General features: G+C 42.0%; 1 protein-coding gene across 1 annotated transcript; it reads left to right on the plus strand.

Annotated features, from left to right (window-relative positions):
* The first annotated feature begins 284 nt into the window (after positions 1–284).
* On the plus strand, positions 285–2,695 carry LOC147896735 (tetraspanin-18-like). Its single transcript, XM_087381577.1, has 6 exons — positions 285–920; positions 1,200–1,299; positions 1,485–1,565; positions 1,655–1,759; positions 1,969–2,184; positions 2,521–2,695. The coding sequence occupies exons 1-6, from the start codon at positions 607–609 to the stop codon at positions 2,551–2,553; spliced, it is 849 nt and encodes a 282-aa protein (XP_087237703.1). The 5' UTR covers positions 285–606; the 3' UTR covers positions 2,554–2,695.
* The last annotated feature ends 20,319 nt before the right edge of the window (positions 2,696–23,014 follow it).

Consider the following 23,014-nt stretch of genomic DNA (forward strand, 5'->3'; position numbering starts at 1 on the left):
GAAGCAACCTTAACGAAAAGCCACCAAAAAGCAAACATGTGCGGAGGGGGTGAGTCATAGGCAAAGTGTTGTAGAGAGCTTTTGTCCCTTCTTGAGGGTAGAACTTTTTATATTTTCTTGTTGTACACGTTCTATAAATATGAGTTATCTGTTCAACCTTTTATCTTTTCTTGTTGTACACGTTCTAAAAATATGAGTTATCTTTTCACTCGGGAAAAAAAAACAGGCAAGTTTACAGCTAATTTAAGAATCAAAGGGCAATAATGAGAAGTATAGTTCTTTGAAGAGGGAAAACAGATGCTTTAAATGTGCCCAGTTTTCGTAATCCTCTCCTTTTCCTTATCCAGACAGAAAGCTCAATCTTTTGTCGCCTCGATTTTCGTTCTTGATTGCTTCTCTTGGATTCAACATTCTCTTGCCAGATTTGTCCTTCCTTTTAGGAGCCTCTTGCGCGAAGATTTTTCACTTGCCAACACAACAAAGCCAAAGGAAAGATTCGAGCGCTAATCGGACTCTCGATCTCTCCAAGTTCGCTTTTCTAAAATCGTCCTCTTCCTCCAGGTTGATCCCACGGAATCTCACAAAGGTCTTGCGTATTCATCCCAGATGAGAAACTCGAGGGGTTGCACGACCTTCCTCGCGGGCCTGCTCAAGTTTTTCAATTTCGTGCTAGCATTTATAGGGGCAGCTCTTCTTCTCTACTCTCTTTGGGTGCTGTACAAGTTACCGAGCTCGCTACATTCGGAGCTGGCCCCGCCCTCTTCAGCAGAAGATATCAGGACATTTGTCAAGCCTGAAAGCTTTGGCTTGGAACGAACTGTTTTAGAATCACAGGATCCGTTTGGGCGTCTTCATGGGGAAGGCAACTTTTGGGGAAATGTTGACTTCAACGTGGGAGAATGGAATCTGCCAACTGCCTGGTGAGTATCTATCTACATCTAAAAATGAGAATTGCTTATTCCATGGAGTTGGAATCATCACACAAATTAAAACATCTGCACAGATGACCCTATATGCGAAATGAATTTAACCCACAGTATCTGGAAGGATGAATTGTACACTGTCGTATCGATCCCTCTGTTGCAACAGATTAAAAGAGTTTTAGACATGCTTCAGTTAAAAGGGTTTGTTTGAGAAATGGAATCCTTTTTCTATGAAGAAACTGGACCTCGAAGTAAACCCTCCTTTTGGTGTCGCAGGTTCGTGTACTTGCTGTTGGGGTTAGGTGCCGCTGTGTGTTTAATAAGTTTGGTTGGTCATATTGCTGCCGAGATATCAAACGGTTGTTGCCTTTCTTGTGTATCCTCACATATTGGTATTATGTTACCGTTGATCGCCTTGTTATTGCCCGCTGATGTTTCTAGCACCATGCCTTAAGCCGTGCATGTATACATATTGAAAGAGCAATGGAGGAATCAGTCGTAATGGTAACGTAAAATTCGAAGTCCTCTTGGTATCCAGTGTGCCTTCCTTAGCTGGCACAGTACGCCTTTTTTGTGGTCTTGCTGATCCTACTCCAAGGAGCATTTGTAGCAGATGTCTTTTTCAACGACCATTGGGAAGAGGTAAGGCTTCAAAAGATTCATATGCTAACAATGGACATAAATTGCATTTGTACGTAATTCTTGAACTTCATTTGTGTGGTTTATTGCAGGGTATCCCTGACGACCCAACAGGACTCTTCACACGTATCAAAGAGTTTGTGAAGGAGAACTTGGATGTTCTCAAATGGGTAGGGTTGACAATTGTGATTTGCGAGGTAAGCATTGCTATTTCCTCACTCGGGCTTTGAAATTTTAAATCCAGAACATGAAAAGGTATAGAGCAGTGTACCCAGTATCAAATATCCACAGTCTACTGCATTGAGGATATGATTCAGTACTTATAAAATAACTGATTGCTGACCTTTTAATTGCCCTCAGAGACTTTACAGACCAAATATCTGACACTCTCATGTCTTCGTTACAGGTCCTTGCTGTGTTGCTGGCAACATGTATGCGAGCAATGACATCTAATGCCCGTCGTGGAGGTTACGATAGCGATGATGAATATTTAGTTCTTAGATCAAGCAGTCAGCCTATTGTGATCAACCGGCAGGCACCTGATGCAACGATGGGGAATATGGGCACAGTGGAGGGTTGGCCAAATCGAGCTGATGCATGGAGTACAAGGATGAGAGAAAAGGTATTTTCTACAACTTTTACCATCTCATCCTTCTGCATTCTTCTGACCTGTTGTGGCCAAAGTCAACTTTGTCCTGTCCTACAATGCGTTCTTCCACTCTGCTTTCTTCTTGTACCCACTCCACATCTGTGTCCAATATTCTAGTTTCATTCCATGATGTTTTTTTCCCATGTTTAAGAATTTGCAAGATCTGTTCTTTAAAGGGTATTTTTAAAACTAGAAGTTTTTCTACCTTGATTACTATATCCAATCTTATAAATTGAGAAGTTTTTATAACAGCTGAAAAATCTGCTCGTTCATCTTTTGATGGTACAAGCTTGTTGTTGGTTGCTGCAGTATGGATTGACTGGAGGCCAAAGAGATTCCTAGCATGGATTCAACTCTGGAGAACAATAATTGTAAATGCAGCATAATGCAAAATAATGCAATGAGTGGTCTTTCAATAGCTTTCATTGTTCGTTTGGGTACATTGTTTTACATCTAAAGGATGCACTCCTTTACTTTTTCAATAAAGTACCCCCTCATTTATTTGCAACTGTACATTTCATTCTTTGCATTGGATTCACCACGGTTGGTTTGTTAGTTCGATAGGGTAAAGCGATAATAAATTATGGGCTCTCTTTCATTTCCACCTTTCAGGTTTAGGCCCATAAATTTCAGGTGTACCGCTACATTTCAGGTGAGAATTGTGGAAAGTGAGATGCTTTTTTGAGGACATGAAACAAAGCTACAAATACTTGAAAAAATACAACTTATTTCAAATCGCTTGGGTCTCCTCTCTTGCACCCTGGTCCTCTCCAAGAGACTGAGACAATTGCTCCTCCTCAGTAAGGCTCACAGATCTCTCCCTGTTGTGACATATATACAGAATAGTATGCTGTCTTCTTCATTAGACTTGCACCAAGCCAACCACAGGCTCCCCTCTTGAAGAAGTTAGGTGCATCCTGGCAATGGAACCACTAAAACCAGCCTCAACAATGTAAAGGGTGGTAGGATCCATGTAAATACAGCATATATAGTAAATAGACAAACAAATTTGCAACACATCACAAATGACAAGGGAGCTAGAGTACTCCTACTCAGAAACAAAGACACCAATTGGCCTCAAATGCTCGTGCCCCTTGCGGTATTTATTTAACATTCATTTGAAGCCAAGAGGTTGATTATAAAGGTCTCTGGGAAGCTGCACCACATGCAAACCAACGCCCGTAGACTTCCCGTCCAGCCCACCCTGTAATTCCCTTCCTGTAATTCCCTACTCAACTTCAAACTGTGAACGGCATCCAATCCCTAGGCAATCCTGTATCCTCAACCAACCAAAGTATGCAACATCTGTTTGAACCACTCCTTCAATCGCACATCTAAGTGCCCAACCAGCCAAACATGGCTGAACAACTGCAAGACAAAGCCCTCAACAGCTGAACTCTAGTGCAATGAAACAACCAAACACTTCCCAACGGGTTGCCACAGTCTATAGCCTCCCTGGCCACTGCCCAACAGCATAAATCAACCATTCTTCACGAGGAAAGAAACCCAAATGCAATAACTAGCCAGCAACCAACCTGGGAATGGCAAAAGCAGGCAAAGATAAGTCTTCTTCTACTTGGAATCCACAAAACAAAGGTCACCCTGGCTAGAAAACCAAGATCATGCGGAGATAAGCTGATTCTGCTCTGGCACAGCTCCAAGAGCAACTTAGAAGCACACACCCACGCCTGGGAAGTTAGTAAAACCAATCACAACACTAAGAAAGCTCTAGAAAATCAGGTCGAAATCTCTTGTAGAGCCTAAAAGCTTGAAAAAGCAAGTTGCAGTTCACCCGGAGCAGCGTGGTCAAATCCAAAAATCTTGGAACAGCCCTAGAACCAATGGCAGGCACCTAGAACAACCTGGAAGAGCCCAAAAGCAAATCGCAAATTGGAACAGACACCATGGCAGAAATCGCCACCTACAACAGACTCCTGGATCAATTGTGATTTGCTCTGGCAGGCCCTAGATCACCTGGAACTGGCCCCTAGGTGAAAAGAAATTTCCCTGGCAGGCTCTAGAACACTTGAAACTGGCCTTTGGGTAAAAATGAATTTCCCAAGCAGGCCTTGGATCACTTGAAACTGGTCCCTTGGTAAAAACGAATTTCCCTGGCAGGCTTTGGAACACGTGAAACTGGCCCTTAGGTAAGCCCTGGCAGGCTCTGACACACCTAAAATCGGCCCCTGGATAAAAACAAATTTCCTTGGCAAGCCCTGGATCACCTGAAACTGGCCCCTAGGTAAAAACTAATTTCCCTGGTAGGCTCTGGAAGCTCCAAATTGATGATTTGTCTCCTCTAAAACTGATTTGGCCAACTGCATCCAAAAGAAGGGCTCCCTCCCCCTTTTAGAGCCCTAGACTCCAAAAAGCAGTGTTTTTTTAATTGCACCACTCTTTTGGCCCCTAAAAGCAGTTTTTTAATTGCACCACTCTTTTGGCCCCCCTGTTGCACACTTTGGCCCTAGGAATTAATTGCCTAGTAACTGGGCGCACATTCACTATTTACAAGGGCCCACTAGGAATTTTAATTCCCCAAGTCCCACCCCATGGCCGGACCCTCGCGCCCTAGAGGCTCAAGGCAGTCACGTACAAATTACCGGAGTCGCAAATCAGAAGTCCCATAATTTCACGTCCTTGTGACATTGAAACCAGTTCATAGCTCCTTGGTGTTAATTCACAGGTCTTTGGTGGTGTCTTGCTGTAAAAATCAATTGGTTGTTGAGATTGGAATGCTCCTGGGTCAATTGCGATTCAAGGACACTTGAGTAGAACAATTAGGAGACTATCAATAGATGCGATCTGCTGTAGGCTGTGTAGGCTTCACCGATGTCACAGCCAGGCCCAGGTGCAAGAAAAGAACACTATTGCACAGAACTTGTCGCAAGGATTCCATGAGATTTAACTATTAAGCAGATGAAAGCCTACCAAGTAGATTTACAAGGGGGCTTTAATTAGTTGTTGAATCATCCCTTGGTGAAAGTAGGTGAAACCCTTGATAGAGTGTTGAGGATATAAACCAATTAGGCCCATGGGCTGAAGGCTGAAAAGCAAGGGAAAACCTTGCTGGGCTCTTGAGAAAGCTCAAGCTTTGGAGCAGGGCGTCCTGGGCTGAAGGCTGAAAAGCAAGGGAAAACGTTGCAGGGCGCTTGCTTTCCACAAAAAGTCAAGAGCCTAGAGCATCATAAAATGTGCGAATTTTCTGGGTATAGCCATAACGGATTGATCTGCGAATTAAGTGCTGCCCCTCTCTATCAGTAACAAGGGATATCTCTGTAACCAGGCCCTGGAAGACTAGTGAACCTTTGGCAAGTGAATCGGAGCAAATCAGGCTGCTGTCTGGATGTCTATTGAAGCAGCAAATTGTTGCAGCTACCTTCCTCATTGCTACAGCAAGTATTTGGGCCTGTTTTGGACAGCGTTCCCCTCTATAGAGCTCTTGTTTCCCCCTCCCTTTCTCAGCGCATGCCTCTGTGCAGATTTCCAGCTGCTGGCTCTCTTCTATTCCCTCATCTAGCTGCTGAATCCTCCCTTCCTCTCTACACATGCCTCTCTCTCCTACTATGGCTACAGAAACTTGCGTGCGTGAGGCGGCTACAACCAATGTGCCTCCTTTTGAAGAGCCTCAAGGAGCGGAGGGAAGTGGACTAGACTTTGGAGTAGAAAATCTTGTGACAAAGGAACGATGCATAGAATTCTACTTCGAAACTCAAATGGAGGACTTTAAGAACTTGGTTACAGCCCAAATGCTGACGATTACGCTGCTACATGCCAACAATTACGGGCTAAAAGCGGGAACCAGTGGGAGTACACCTGTGGTGCCTTGATTCACACCTGAGGATTTCGCAGGTGAGGAGCACACACTAGAACGCATAGATGCAGACATGTATACTTTTCCTTTCACCCCTTTTCCGATGCTTTCAATTTCGCAAGGGATGTTCAAAGGTGAGAGGTTAGCTTGGTGGGGGAAAGGCTTAGGTTGATTTTGAACAAGTCTTTATAGAGGAGTTCAACCATGATGAGTCCGACCTCATCACGATTTCACAAACTTAAACATGGTTTAGAGAACTTCAATCCAAAGCCTCTTATATGGAACCTACCACCATGTGTGAGTTTTATTGGATGCATGGGGAATACAGCCACTTGCTGAAATAAAAATAAAATTTGCTGATGTATTTCGATTTGAGTTGCTGCTTGGTTTAACATTTGTTAAGATGGTGAGTCATCAGATAGAGTTAGTCCCAAGAGCTCAGCTTGTAAGCATGCCGCTTTACAAGATGAACAAAATGGAAGAAGATGAGATATCTTAACAATTGTGGGAATATCGACACTTAATGCAAATTTGGAAAAGTCTCCCTAGGGTGTTGTGGGCACAAAGACGAAAGTTGCATGAGCATAAACTATAAAAAGTTGAATAAAGTTACCCTTCTCAAGGCAGACGACGTGATAGGTTGCAAGGAGCTACAAAGATTGACCTTTGTACTGGTGACAACCAGATATGCATAGCTGAGGAAGACATCTAGAAGATGGGATTCCAAACGAGGTATGGCCACTATGAATCCTTAGTGCTCTCTTCTGGACTCACTAATGCTCCTTCGACATTCCAACAGATGATGAGAATGATATGTTTCATGAATATGTGGGGAAATTTGTAGTAGTACGTACTAGTGTTAGACAATATTATGGTATATAACCATTCTCTCGACGAGCATGTTGAGAAGGTGTATGCGGAGTCATCTAAGAGAGAGTTATTTCATAAAGAACTCTTATACCTTGGACATAACATTTCTCAAGAGGGATGAGCATTGACCATGAGATTATCCAAAAGGTATTGGATTGGCCCGTTCCTCAAATAGTAAGGCAACTCCGTGCATTCCTAGGATTTACCATCTTCCTTAGGAAGTGCACCTTAGTATTGGAGGATTGTTGCATCCTTCTAGACATCCTTGAAAGTAAATGCGAGAATTCCATGGAATTCATTGTGGGATTACCATGATGCTATTTGGGTTGTCGTGCATAGATTGATTAAGATGGCTAGATTATACAACTGTAAGGGCTATTGAATTGCCTCACGTTTGTTGAGCAATTATTCAAGCTATGTGGGTTGCCTTGTGATATAGTTAGTGACAGAGATCATAAGTTCTCTGGACATGCTTGCCAGGTGCTCAGGATACATCACGATTTTATGATGATATATGGCATGTGCCCAGAGAGTTTTGCTAGGGGCTGTGTGTGTACTTGAAAATACCAAAGCATTCAAAGACGTTATGGGAGGGGTTGGTAGAAAAGTTACCCCCTAGCCTTGAAAAAGATTAACGGGATTCCATATAAACTAGAATTGTTCCACATGTACAAGTTTATCAAGTCTCATGTTAGTAGACTAAAGAAGCTGGGGGCTGGAGAAGGTCTTATTTTGCCCAAAGAACTTGTGGAAGTTGAGGATTTGGCCTATGTTCCACATAAACCTGAAGGAGTTATCGGTTTTAGGTGACAGGAAACTTAGGAATAAGTTAATTTTGAAGTTCAAAGGTAATTGGAAGGATTTGACTCAACTTGGGAGTCCATTGCTAGTGCAGAATAACTTTTTCAATTTTGTAAATGCTTGAAAGAGGGAAAGAATGTTATGTCCTTGGATGCCTCGGATTAGTGGACTTAAAAATATTTATAAGACTCAACATATTCTAGTCTAATGAATGTATATGTATAACGCAGTGGTGGCGAGACTTCCAAAGTAAACTTTTTGGACTCTTGTGGTTGCCAGTACTTTTGATGTACTTGTGTATAGTCCACAAGATGTCTAATAGGAGTGCCAACTACTAGTCACGAAATTACAATCAAATGTGGAATTTTGGAGGTCCAAATGGGCTACACACAAGAAAGAATGGCTTGGTAAATGTGGCCAAATGGATGCCCAACAAGATGCAAAAGAAGAAATGGCAACTGCAAAAAGGATATGCAAAGTCAGTCCCTTTTCATATAGTGGTGCTTTGAATGTGGCTTACAAGTTTCCAAGAGATTACATCCTTTAAAGGACAATCTTAAAGTTTCCAAATGAATTTTACAAAATGGATTTCTATGTTGTGCATTTATTTTCAGCGAATGCATGCATGAAAAATATTGTCTTATGTCACATATGCATTCAATTTCCTATTGTAGATTGTAGGAACTCTGTGTGTACCTTCAATTGCAAGCTTCCTCGAGCTAGGAACCTCTAGAGTTAGATCGTCAGCACTTCTCTTTTGATGGCGAGTGTAAAATAACTATGTGGCTACAATGGGATTGCGTTTGCCATGCAAATCATTCCTTTTGTTTTGAACAACTTGACAGATCTAGTATTGTTCTTGCACTACTTTTACGTGAATGCATGAGTCATGAAATTTGATGTCTTGCAACATCCAACATTTTGAAGACTGAGAAGGCAGAGGCAGCCACATTGCTCCTCAAACCTAATTGAAGAAGCTTGTATGTGATCTCACCTAATAAGTGATTCTGAAGAGGATAAGAGTGTGGATGGATTTCTTACTTCACGTGTCTAGCCGGGTTTTGAGGTGGAGTTTGATCTTTATTTTGTGGGGTAGAACTCCCTGTATGCTGTAAGTTTTGGCCTTTTGGCAACTTGAACACAACTTAGCTATTGTTAAGGTTGGATGTGTTTTTCTTTGTATCAAAGCACACTAGCATGGAAATAAAGCAGTGTCTTAGGTGGAGTTCAATCTTTGTGTTGGAAGGTGAAACTTTGCATCTTTTGACAAGAATGACGTGACTATAGGCTTCTAATGAGGTCAAATGCACACACTTCTTTTGTATCACTTCTAGAAAAGAGGAAGATCTTGAGGTTTTATTGCAAATGCATTGTAATTAATTTTAGATGCTCATGTATTTTGCAATACTATTTTTTTTGTGGGGGGGGGGGGTTGAAAGGAAGGCCTCTCTCTCTCTCTCTCACTCACCTCACTTGAAGATTGCTAAGGATTGTATTGTTATGTTGTCCTCATCAAATTTCACAATAATGGGTTCAACCCCTATTGGAGTGCAATGTAAAACATTCCTCTTCATCTTTAGTTTGATGGGACACTGTGGATAAAAGCTTCTAATGGTATAGCAAAAGCACACCTCGAATTTAATATGCACGTGAAAATTGAGCTGAGGCCTCTTTGAAATTGAGGAGCTTGCAAACTTTATCATATAAGGGCCTCTTCCCACCTATAACGTTTTGTTATGTCAGTAAAGTTAACATAACTATTTCATTTATTTTTACTTTACCCTAACAACGAAATTGCATTCCCATTGGTACCCTTTATTTAATGCATGAAGTAGCCTTAGCTAGAAATTTCGAATCTTTTCCCATGGATTATCTTTACATTATAACGTCCATCTTTGATCTTCCAATTATAATGGCTTCTTCTTTTCAAGGGCTTTCAAAGGAGCACAAACCTTGTATAGTTTCGACTTGGTTGCGACCTTCAAAAATATGTAAAAAAATATTGAATGAAGTAACATGCTCACTTCTCACCTTTAAGTTAAACCCTCATTTTCTATATTTCAACTTCTTTCCCTTCACAAAAGGTCCTTAAAGCACCTATTTCTTGGGGATTCATTTTCCAAGCATCTTTACCATGCCATTAAGAGATTTAACCTAACCGGATCCCCTTGAACCCGAATAGGTATGGACCCTTTTGTTTAAATCCTTGATGAATAGAGACCTTTGATGTTGAGTGAGAGCATGCTAGCAACTTTGTTTACCATTGTTTTCCCCTTAACCTTGTGAACTACTAGCAACTTTGTTTACCCTAGAGAGGCAAGAAGCTTGACTGAGATATTTTATAGCCTTCTCCTTTATGTTCCTAGATTGCGTGGTCTTTCCCCCTTTGCACAGGTTTGGAAAAGGTGCTAAAAGCTATGTAGGACTATTGTCATAAATTGTTATAGCTTTGTGCAAGTTGCCCAAGATAGTCTCATCCTTAGCAGAGCAAGATTAACATCCAAGTTAATGTGCCATTCCGTGTTGTCTTCCCTTAGAGTCTCATTGCTTGAGTCTATTAAAGGATAACATCTACATTCTCCTCTACAATTCATTACAACCAAAAAATAGGTTTCTAAGAGGGATAGACCTTCACATGTCCTCTTGTAGAACAACCTTCCCATTATCACCAATGGTCTCCTTAGAAGAAGTTGCCTTTCCCTTATTACCAACAACTTTCTCAATTTTAATATTTATAGGCACACTTGAAATTGAACCACCTTCTTAGGGGCGGGTGTTATCTTAGTAGGGGATAAGTTGCTTTCTGGTATAGGCAGCAAGGGCAACCTAAGTCTTAAGACCTTTCCTAGTAGGACAATCCTTTGCTATGTGGCCTGTTACCCCACACACGAAACATAAACTAGATAGATTCCTATATACAGTGGATAAAATCTCAAGTAAGGAGCCAACTTATAGCAAATCAAAAGACTTTGGTAGCTCCTTTGCACAACCTAGAAGTACATAGACTTGAGGGTCATTAACCATGTGGAAACAAGGACCAAAAGCAGAGTTAAGAACAACCAATATGATATCATTATGTGTTTGGAGTAGCAGCACAATTCTGCTTATAATAACTTAATCTTGAAAGATCTAGTCATACTCAGCTTGTAATAATTTAATCTTGAAAGCAGTATCAATGGATCGAATAGGGATATCCAAAACAGTCTTTAGAAAAGATCTAGTCATACTCAACTTGTAATAATTTAATCTTGAAAGCAGATTCAATGGATCTAATAGGACAGGGATAGCCAACACACTCTTTAGAAAAGATCTAGTCACTTGCAAAATCATGATCTAGTTCGCTTGAGACTTGGTCCTACAAAGCTTGGCATCATGGATTTGCATGATTCTTTTTTAATTTCTATTCCAACTTAGGATTCCTTACCTTCTTCACATGTTGGTTTGGCTTGGAAGGTGGTATTTAGCATTACATTGTGGCAGATTTGGTGTTCGACATGTGTACATGTTTTAGGCGCCTAACACATGTGTGGGAATGGAAACTCAAAAAGTGTATAAATATGTGTTAATGCATAAATCACAAGGCACGGCTTCTTAGTACCAAAGCCATTTTTGGCTTTTTAAAAAGTAACAATCCGAAAACACTAGATGTCCTTTGTGCATTATCTTACATTAGATACTACCAAGCCTTTCTTAATCCAATTGTTTAGAAGAGTTACAATGCATATGAGGCTATGAGTCACCATCAAAACCCTCCTATTGCCATGTGTTTGAAAGTCAAGGGAGGCTCATGACATTGCAATGCTCACCAACTTGATTTGTGTGAAAGGCCTCCTCTAATGTCTAGAGGAAAGTCTTTACCTACCTCGAGGTATTTTTTAAGAATTAGCTATGTGGATCATTTGTAGTCTTGAGCTCTCATTAAGCCACATGGACAATAATTTTGCTATATCCACTTTTTGTCTGTATTTTTATCAAGTTCATCAATCTTGCCCTCTATCACTCTCTTTGACTAAGCTATTTTTGAGCTCACAAGAGGCCTTTGTAAACCCTCACAAGCCACTATGTATGATTTTTTATAAGATTCTCTTGAGTTTTTCATCCAAAGCAAGTTATTGATCAAATGAAATCAGAGTGCCAATATTAGTAGTATGGCTCAAACATAATTGCTTTCAATGTTTGCATTTTAGAGTATCAGATTTCTCGATGAAGACATCTAATGTTGAGGGAAATTCTTAAATTAACAAGAAATATTATCATTCCCAATATGATCGGTCTCCGCCCTAAGATTTTACTTTAACCTCGATACGTACTTTCCCTTTTCATCTCTTTCACTCACTTTCTTTAGGGATTGTAATTCTATTAAAGTCTACCAAATCTAACAATGTATATAGAGATTATCTCGTTCTCAAACTACCTATAGATATCCCATTGCTACCTAGCTCTTACTTTCAACTATATTGGTAAAAAATCTTTCTTTATGAGCTTTTGGAAAGACTTCCAATTGTCTGGTTGTCTTCAACTTTGCTGCATAACATTCTGCCAAAGTGTCTACCAATTGGTTAAATTTTAATTTCGTCTATTTCAAAGATGCGTTCCCCTAAAAAGTAATCATCTACCATATCAATCCAGGATAGGATAGTGTGTGCATATTTCTTTCCATCAAAACTTTGGAAAGTGAAAGCTTTTCTACTTATTTTGTTCCCCTTGCCCAAATTTTATTCTTTAATCATAGCCCTCACCATACTACAGATATGCTCATCTTCGTAGTCAGAATTGGATGAATGTCTCTTTCTTTTTTTGCTCTTAACTTCCCTCTCCAATTTCTCCCTATGCTCACGCTCATGTGTCGATTGTGCTTGAAGTGCGTTTGATTGATCTTTCAGCACAGGTGCATGTGGTTGATCTCCATGATGATGCAATAAATAGAAGTAGAGCATGATGAAAGCAAAAGAGATATTTTAAGTGTAAGAAAATATTCACGAATGAGGGATGTTTATGCACTTTGAGTATATGACAAAGAGATGAATAGTGAAGGATACCAGGTGTATGAAATAAAATAAACAAAAAATAAATCACTTATTTGGCTCATGATAGGATGATGTTCAAACTAGAGTAGGAGATATTGTCATTAATTTGTGTTGCTTCTGATAGCCTTTATGCCCAAGTGCTTTCAAATTCATGGTTCTGTCACTTTGTGGCTTCAAATTCCTTCTCTGATATGGATTTCAAATCTAGCTACAATTTTCACCTTGGTTGAGAAAGGATTTTCAAACAATTTCACAACTATGCTTGATCATGAATCGGAGTGATGATTTCCTTTGATCCCCTTTCTTAACATTTATCAAGGACCCCTTTATACTATGATTTGAGAAGCCCTTTGTTATGAGAAACCCTTTGTTATGAGAAGCCTTTTGCAAAATAGAGTTCTCCTTTTGTTTAATAGGAATAGATTTGTAAAGATTTTGAGTACCTTATGAATAAATAAATAACACACACACACACACATATGTATACTTCTCTAACGATGAATTATTCTTTTATGTACACCGCGTGAAATCTCCCCTTTACACTCTTTTTTTAACCACCCCGCACACCAGGCACACTAATCCTCCCATACCTCCACTAATCCCTTCTCAACCCATGCCCTCATTCACTCCTTACTCCACTTGTGACTTAAATGTTTTTTAAATTATCTAAGAATCCATATGGTTGTCTATATTACTAGGTAAAGCGACAACAAGCCAGTTAAAACAGGCATTACCTATCTACCCAAACGTAACTGTTGTTTAACACCTAGTTTGTTTAGATGGTGGTAGGTAAGTGGACCATAACCTCAAAACCTGGATTGCCTGAGGATTCAACATATTTTTTCAATATTGTGTTTGTCAAACTCAATATTAATAAAAATTCTTAATTTTGGTAGAAATTTTTGCAAACTCTATTTGTTGCATTTTTCAACTTAGATGTCTCAAACATTTTTTCCTTATATGTTCTCCTTTTTTATTATTTGGAAAATAGTCGGGGCAGTTGATTCTACAGCCACTCCACATTTCAAGCCACACAGAGCTCCCTATCACAGAGAGACACTTTGGACAGAGAGAGAGAGAGAGAGAGTCGGTCGGGTGGTCTGGGTTTATCTAAGTGGGAATCATTTTCCATGATCCAGACAAACCTTGGTCAAAAAATGGGACATGGAATGAGATGAGAAGAGGGAAGAAGGCTTGTTGGCAGAAGATTTTAGAGGCATTGGAGGTGGATTGGGGCTCAAAAAATAGTCAGGGAGGAGACGGGATGATCCGGTAAGCAAAAAGAGCATTGTGGGAGAGATTGCGGAGAGGCCAGCAGCAGTGCCAACGTCCAAAGAGATGTTTGACATCCACAAATGGTGGCCAACGCTCTTCTCCTGTTTGCTGGCATTGTTTCCAATGTAGTTTTGACTTCTCTATGTCGGTTGCACCTATTGAATGTGATGAAAGCAGTTGGAGAAAATTGCCACGTGGTTAGACCATAAGTTCTACACGAACCCCATGTGGCTCAACCTATGAGCTACATGTCAATCTTAAAAATAATATATATATATATATATATAATATAATATATATAGATATATAGATGTGCGACAGGCAGCCTTTCCATCGTGGAACACATAACTACTGTTGGCTCTTTCCCACGGCTTCCGCAAGACGAGCAAGGTATTCTCAACTTTGGATCGTATTCCATTGAGAAACGTAGGCTTAAGTGTGGCAAGCAAACATAGTGCATGCATGTGTGAAAGGAACATGCATCATCATGGTTGGGGTAATGAAGGCTTTCGCGCCTTCATTGGGGGTTGAAGGGTTAGAAGAAGGTTCAGGGTCTAGAAGGAGGTTCCAAGGTTCAGAGAGAGGTTCTAGAGTTTAGAAGAGGTTCCAGGGTTTAGAAGGGCTTTGAGGGTTAGGTTCAAGGTAGAGTACATGGTGGAGAACTCGTCTCCCTCGTAGATCATGGAGGTCAAGGGTTGAGGGACTAAGGGTTTAGGGGGAGCATAGGAGTGGGAGAGGATGAAGGTGGTAGAGCATGGGGGGGAAGGAGAGAGAGGAGAAGGGAGGAGAAGGAGAAGGAGGAGGAGGAGAGAAAGAGGATGGGTTGCAAGGTTGGAGGAGAGGGGAGGAGCAGTTGCAAGGTTAGGACATGCTTTTGGACATGGAGTGCAAGGAAGCATAGACACTTGGAGACAATTGCTTGGAATACCAAAGTAAAACTCAACACAATGCCCCAAAGAGTGTGGGCTTCTCTCTCAAGACATTTTCTCTCTACATATAGAACTTGCATGTAGGAGTTGTAAGTTGCAAGTTGCATGTATAACTCGTATGTAGAACATGCATGTGGGAATCGCATGTAGGACTTGGCATGTAGGAGTTGCAAGTAGAACTTGCATGTTGAGGATTCCTAAGAGAGATTATTCCTAGCCTTATGCAAGTACAAGCGGAGCTTTGTCGTCGCTACTCTACACACATATTATGTACCACCTAAGTCCATGTTGGCACAGAGACAATATACTCCTAGATCCATTTTATTACCCATCCTCGGGTTATGGCTTATTGTGATCACAAAGTTGGGATGCCATGCATGTAACCCAATGGCTATGGAACTTGTGTCGTGCCAATCGATTCTGTTGTAAAGCCTTAGCACCATACAATTTTTGCTCTATTTTCAGGTAGTCTGTATCCACCATTTGTTCGAACAGAGATATGTGAAGGGCTTATAAGAAGATGACTCTTTGATAGAGGCAGCTTGTAATCTGAGCATCAATCCATTCGTTGGGATTGAAATTGAGTGAAGGAAAATGGCAGTCAATGTGGCTGGGAACCTCCAGAATGTGTTCCAATGTTTTGCAGAAGATAGCACTTTGGTGACGAAGGAAGTAGTCAATGTTGCCGCGCATTATTTGCTCATGCTGTTGAAGTGCTCGGGTCAGTGTGCCTTGGATATTCCATTCTACACCAGAGTATGGCTCGATCATTGGCCAATTAATGGTGCGATCTTCACTCAAAGTATATATGTTGGCTTCCCATCTGTGACATCGTGAAACTGCATAGAACTTGGGATGGGTTCTGAGACATGGAGGTGCACGCAGGTACTCTTTCAAGAAGATTACATCAAAGAACTTGGGATGGCACCAATCAGGTCGGGGATCCAACTTGCTTACCCAATCTTCATTAACTTGACGCTGATGAAGGTTGGTAGGAAAGTTGTCCAGGGTCCATCCACCTCAAGTTTTCATATCATGATATTTGCTTCAAAAATCCTAGATGGGGTTACTGGGAAGTGGTATCACATCAAAATCATACCCATCATTGGAATTTGGCATGGGAGTGCGAATTGGATTATCCGAATCTTAATATTCAAAATCAAATATTGGGTCATTTTTGACTGATGGGCAACACAAGTAGTGTCGGAGGTGATGATGTGGCAGGGAAAGAATCTGGGGACATGGGGTAGAAATATGGAAGAGTGTTAGTTGTGGAAGAGGGATCGAAGAGCGGGGGGGAAGAACTGGGCAAATGGTTTGAGGAGATTGGTAATCCTCGAGGGTAGGATTAGCAAGGAAAGGGAAGAAGCTAGGTGTGAGCGGCTCGTAAGTTTGTGACTATTGGGTTAGTTGAAAGTGGTGAGAGGCATGATCAAAGAGACGATGAATGGAGTAGATGCTACGCTGGAGCTCAGAAAACGTTAAGAGAGTGGTAGCAACAAGGATAAGTGAGGTTATGAGGTTGGCATAGAGAGTGGTTAGATATGGAAAGTTGGTGAGATAGGCCCTATCATCTTTCGACACTTCTTTTTGCTAGTGCAATGGGATCATCAGCTGCAAGGTTAGGCTATCGGTTATGTCATGCCTTGCAAATAATAGTGATGGCATTTGTAGTGATGGCAACTAACCAGCAATAACCCTGCGGAGAGGACTACTCATGAGGCATACATATGCGATGAAAGCATCCGTCCTGAGTGCTCTAAATCCGGCATGTGTAGACACGTAGAAGATATTTTTCTCATCTTCGGATAAGTCTTGGCAAATTATGCGTAAAGTTTTGGTCCCTATGAAATGTTCCCATTTGATTATTGGATGAGCAGATATGATCTTGATTTGGAGTTGTTTCCATTAGATAAGCACTCATGGTTTGAGGTGATCTTATGCTTGTAGAGCGACCACAAGCTCTTGGTACACCACTGTTGTGCATTGTAGTAGGACTTCATTGGTGTTGTCTTTCATTTCCTCATTGTTGTGCACCAGCAATTGAAGTTCAAGCTTGGAGATGACTATCTTTTGGGATTGCATCTCATCTATTTTTCCTTTATATTTATAGTAGATGGATGTATATGCTTCCTTAAGCTTTTTCATTTGCAAAGTGACCTGCGCTTATTGAGGAATGACTTTGGTGGTATTGGACCATTGGTCCAAGACTTGTGCTTGATAAGTACTGGCCTCTTGAGCGGTAGCAAGTTGGTCCTTTAAGTGACATGTGCTTATTGATGAATGACTTCAGTGGTATTGGAACATTGGTTCAAGTGCTTGAGAAGTGCTAGCCTCTTGAGCGGTAGCAAGTTGGTCCTTTAAGATTCAGCAGTCCCTTGTAACCTCTTCAATGCTGAATGTGCGTATTGCCAAGGACTGTTACATGTCTTCAAGCTTTTCTTGGAAATCCTGGAGCTCTTCTTCTTTGTGGATTAGAGTGAGTCGAGCTTGTGCCAATGCCTCCGTATACTGAGCATATACGGAGGTCAAGGAGTCATAGAAGGTCTATAGGATTGTTGTGGCTTGTATTGTTGTTGTTACCAGCTGTATTTGGCTTTGGGGAAGGTTGGAGGTCACATCCCACACTGCCTTCTCTTGCGCTTGGAGAGCTTGGTTCATGCGCACTTCTTCAACCTCTTTCTCATCTATTTATGCCCGAAGTGCCTTGACCTCTCTGACGATTCCCTGGAATTGGTCTTCGATTGCTGCTACTATTTGTCTTTCCAATTCTCGTGCATGTTTCTCCTTAGCCAAGCTAGTGAATAGTTCTGATATTTGGAGAATTAGGCTAGCTTGATGATGGAGAATGATAGATGGTGATGAGGACTGGCGATACTGCTGATACAATTGGTACCCATGTAGCCATCCTGATGATTCTATAGTACTTGTTGGGGGTTGTTTCAATGGTATTTCAGTCACTTGGATACAGTAGTCATACTGTTGATCTGGCACTAGCTCCCCTTGTGGCTCATGGACTAGCATGGTGTCGATGGGCGGTGCTGGTGTCAATTTAGCCTCAGGCTCTGGTGCCAATCTAGCCTCAGGCTCTGGCTCTGCTGTTGTTGTTGGAGATATATTGGTTGTCATTGTGCATCGAGGTATAGCATCTTATGGGGCAATGCCTCAATTCTGACCTCCAAAATATGCATTTCTTCGGAGGTATCCGCATTTGCTAATGTGACAGTAGGAGAAGTTGGTGACGGCTCCCATGTTAGTGAGAAGGAAATGTCCAACTCCTCAATAGGTTTTGGTGACTGGGACAGAGTCATTTCTCATTCTTATAGCTCTTTATTGATGATTACATCTCGTAAGTGTGAAATTTTATATTTTTGGGCTGATGAACCATCTGTTGAGAGATCACGCTCAACAGCATGTGAACATATGTGCATAGCACTAACACATATAGAGTGCTATAAAGGAAAGGGTTAGATGCCATAACCCTAACCCTAAATGGGTTTATATACATTCTACTTTTTCAACTAAATCTAGTGTACAGTTAGTCATTTGTGGTATGCTCTCTAGCTGTGCCCTCTCTCCTCATCTCCACTCTTCTCCTCTCCCCTCTTCATATTTTGTCATGGTATCAGAGCATGGTTCTGCCTTCCGCTAAGGCACCATCCTTGTGAGAGAGATTGTGATAGATTGAGTGAGATTGAGAGATTGAGAGATCGACTTTCCTCTTCCGTGAGAGAAAAATTCCATTCATTAAAAGAATTTCCGTCCATAGGATTTTCGTTCACCTCTTTTAAGAGTTCGTGAGAGATCCAATTGAGAAAGCCATTGTTCTTTCTTTATGTGTGAGAAAGAGATAGGGAGAGAAAGAAAGGTTGATTGAGAGCATATAGTTTTTTGAGAGACTACTGAGAGTTTGTGAGATTTCTCAGATTTCAGAGAGCTCTTCATCCTTCTTTCTTCAATGTGAGTGAGAAAACTATAGTCAAGAGAGATATCCTAAGCTTCTCGCATTTGCAGCACACTAAGTTGCAACAAGCTACAACAACACTTGAAGGAAGCAAGCGCATTTCCTTTTTTTTTTTGGCCAAGCTTCCATATGGGCACCCGACTGTACCTCCATTATGCCTCGCCACCGAAGTAGCAGAGCCATAGCTCCGTGCACCAGCCTCATCAAAGAGCAGTGCCTTGCTACCCCAGCAACAATGCTCACTAGCGTGCGACACAAACGGCAGACACACAGCGCCATAGTAGTCGCTCCACTTCTGAAAATAGCCTCAACACACCATCTGCAACAATGACCACCACCCATAAGCAAGCCTACTCTTCCACGATGAACCATTGACTTCCAACAAGCACTGCTCCAGATGCTTCTATACAATGGGCCAGCCTCACTCAATAGTTAGCTCCAACACAGGCTACCCACACCAGTCGACTCTTATGCTCATATGCAGCGATTGTGGCTTAACAATAATCTCTAGCTGCTCCTAGCCTCTCCAAACGGCTCTCTAAACGGAGCTTCAATAGCGCAACCTACTCCTGTAAGCCTCCCAACTAAGGCTCGATGACTCAACCTCCAAGGAGGAAGGCATTGCAGCTCCCACCTCTATAAACGGCACATTTACAAGCCCACAATGCCCTTCTACATAGCCATGAGCTGGACTCAAAGGCAACTCATTTGCTGCAAATGCTACTGTCAAGCAGAGACTCCACCGACCATAGCCAACGATAGCGCTTCTGCAACGAGCAACACCAGCCCGATGGCCTTCACCCTCAGACTGTAGCAGACAATGCTAGCAACATTCTCCTTGCAACTAGCTCCTTGCACACTGTTAACCCTATGGCAACAAGGGCCAGAAGTGCAGTCTGGGACAACAACTATGAGAGCATCCTCTCTAGAAAAGATCTAATCATACTTGCAAAATCAAGATCTAGAGAGAGAAAGATTAAAAGCCTATACTTTCAAAGGTCCCTCCACTTTGTGTAGAGACCCAAAAAGTCCCTCCACTTTGTGTAGAGACCCAAAAGGTCCCTCCCAAAAGTGGAGGGACTCCTGTCCCCAAAAGGTCTCCTACAAAAGAGGTCCCACCACAGAGGTACCTACAGATTGTGTAGAGACCAGCATGTATAAATATCTCTCAATGGAATGAAGCTCCGACTCTTTGGGGTTCATTGTTCAAGCTCACTATTGTGTTCAATGTGCAATTGATCTCCATTGCATCCATGCTCTCTTACACTATCGTGTTCTAGCATGCCCTTACCTTTGCACTCTCTACCCTTGAACTCCCTCCTCCTCCTCCTTCCTCCCTCTTCCTCCCTCCTCCTCCTCCTCCCTCCTCCTCCTCCCATCTCCTTCTCCTTCTCCTTCCTCCCTTTTCCTCCTCCTCCTCCTCTTCCTCTTCCCTCCTCCTCCTCCTCCTCCTCCTCCTTCCTCTCTCCCTTCTCCTCCTCCTTCCTCTCTCCCTTCTCCTTCCTTCTCCTCCTCCTCCCTCCTCCTCCTCCTCCCTCCCTCCTCTTCAACCCTTACCCCTCGAATCCGCGAAGGAGACTAGCTCTCCACTCCTCAACCTTGGACTCAACCTAAACCCTGCAACCCCCTCTGAACCTTGGAACTCCTAGTTAACTTTCTCCACCCTGGCCCCCTTTCTAACCCTAAAATCCCCTTCTAAACCCTTGAACTCCCATGGAGGTGACAGCCTCCATCAATCGTTATAATCAAGCCCTTTTTTTCATTCATGCACGCATGAGATCTGCTTTCCACGCTTTAGCCTACATCTCTCACCGGAACACGACTCAAGGACCTATGCTACACTTCTAAACACCTATGCTACAATGAGCAACGACACGATTGTAGGTGACCAACACCCTCAGAACCTGCATTTGGTTAAAACAGAGACAACATTTGGCACGAATGCCAATCATCATGATCCAAATAATGCAAATGCTCCTCGCAATTGGCCGTTAATCACTAGAAACTCTAAAATCAAATGGACAAGCCAGGAAACACTCATCAGAGCCTTGGATAGACATGCATCAATTATGCAAAGCAGTTATGACAAAATACTCAAGGAAAGTGCAAGATACAGTGAAGCCTCAACAATCATCCTGGAGGTGTCCCTCACCATTGATGACCATTTGCCCAACCTCAGCTTCAATCCAAATCTACAAATAGATGCTCAAACAATAAGTCGCCTCTTTCAAAGGGTCATATCTCTTCAAGGGCATTATATGTGTTTGTTTGAAGAAATGGTTGACACTGGCTTCTTAAAAACTGAGCAAGCAATCTACGGTGTTCGTGGATTACAAGGAAAAGATCAACAAGAAGCTTGCTCCATCTATCACTACCGCCATCTTTACCATACTCATTTGGTGAAGACAACCACATCACATCATCATCTGCAGACCCAACCATAACCCGAGACGAGTAATCCAATCGGTCCAGGGGAGTTGTTAACCCTGTGGCAACGAGGACGGGTAATCCAATCGTCCGATAATGATGAGCTCCGACGATGACTGTGGAAGCCCCGACCGATGCACAGACAGCCACAAACTAAGGCGGTTCCCACAGCACTCCTTTTGAAAGGCCACTCAGCATACATGCTTATCCATGGGTCAAGATAAGGCTCATGACATGTGGCAATTTTATGACCACACCTTGGACATGGTCTTGAATCTAACACGTGGCCAGAGAGGATCTTACCAAGGTTAAGTCGAGCCACCCTAGGTTAAGATAACCCAAGTACGGCTAAGTGAGGATAGGGTTGGTCAATTTAACCCCGAGTTAGACTAACCCTGGTTGGGTCAGAGCAATGTGGTTAAAATTATGACACGTGGCATCCTTATCCTTACCTGCCACCTCAACACTGCCACCTCACCTGCCACCTCAACATTGCCACGTGGCAGTTCCTTGGTAGTCACAGTTATCCCTCTGCAAGCACACGGTACACTGCGTGTGAATCCTCTTGCCACTTCATCAGTGCTCCACAGGCACAGTCCCTTGGTGGCACGCACACCCCTGCATGCGACCTTGACTGCCACATCATCACTGAGCATATTTTCACTCTTTTTAGCCCCTCTACATAGATCAAGCCGTATCTCTTGATCCATGAGGAATTTGAGGGTGCTATAAAAAGGTGAAATGATCGATTTTTTGTGCTCTACGTGCTTGTCACATCATGCGCACATTTTGGTCCAAGTATCACTCACTTTTGACTTCCTACATGCACATCATCCTCTACATCAATGCATCTGACCTAGCATATAAAAAGAACCAAAGAAAAGAAATTATTTGTTGTTCTTTCATCAATCATTGGTTGGTATAGATTTAGATCAGAGTAGACTAGATCGCTATAGAGGGGATGCTTTAAATTTCTCCAAGTTGCCAATCCTAGCCATGCCCGAATTCCCAACTAGTTCCTACTCGAAGTCAATCCCTACACTCACATATGGTTTCACATCATCAAATTACCTAAAACCTGACGTTCATCAGTTCAGTGAGCAAACTTCAGAGTGCTTAGAGGCCTTGCCGATTATTCAGTGGGTAGATAGCACATGATTTGATTTCACACACACATGCCATCATTGTAAAGCCTACTTGGCTATTTCACGACAGTGTGCACATCATTTCAGCCTTGTAAAGCCTCTTGGCTATTTCACGGCATTGTACACATCATTTCAGCCTTGTAAAGCCTCTTGGCTATTCTGGGCATCATTTGCCACAAGCCTTGTTATTCAGATTGGATTATGTGTATTGCAGTTCTACCTTCACCAATAGTTCAAATTTCACTTGCCACGGTCAATGTTTTGTAGTTGATTCAGACAATGACTTTCATGACACTTGAGTGCATTTCTTGCACCATGTCTAATCTAGCAATCTCAATCTAGAGGCATCTGCTAAGCTAGATAACTCCAATTATAGCATATGGAAATACCGAATGGAGACCATTCTTGTACTTCAAGACAAATGGGAGTATGTCGATGGATCTACACCTAGACCATTGGACGATCTAGCCAACATTAGCTCTACTCCACCTGTTGTCACATCACTAGCAGTGGGATCTCTAGCTACACCAACAGTTTTTGCACTTGTAGCAGAT

Source organism: Dipteris shenzhenensis, chromosome 11 (assembly GCF_047967505.1).
Source record: "Dipteris shenzhenensis isolate YYH24624 ecotype China chromosome 11, Dip_SZ_1.0, whole genome shotgun sequence".
In the NCBI taxonomy this organism is placed as follows: domain Eukaryota; kingdom Viridiplantae; phylum Streptophyta; class Polypodiopsida; order Gleicheniales; family Dipteridaceae; genus Dipteris; species Dipteris shenzhenensis.

Coding starts and splice junctions, on each gene's coding strand:
- LOC147896735 (XM_087381577.1), top strand. CDS start 607: ATGAGAAACTCGAGGGGTTGCACGACCTTCCTCGCGGGCCTGCTCAAG. Junction 1,566..1,654: donor TCAACGACCATTGGGAAGAG/GTAAGGCTTCAA, acceptor GGTTTATTGCAG/GGTATCCCTGACGACCCAAC. Junction 1,760..1,968: donor TGACAATTGTGATTTGCGAG/GTAAGCATTGCT, acceptor TCTTCGTTACAG/GTCCTTGCTGTGTTGCTGGC.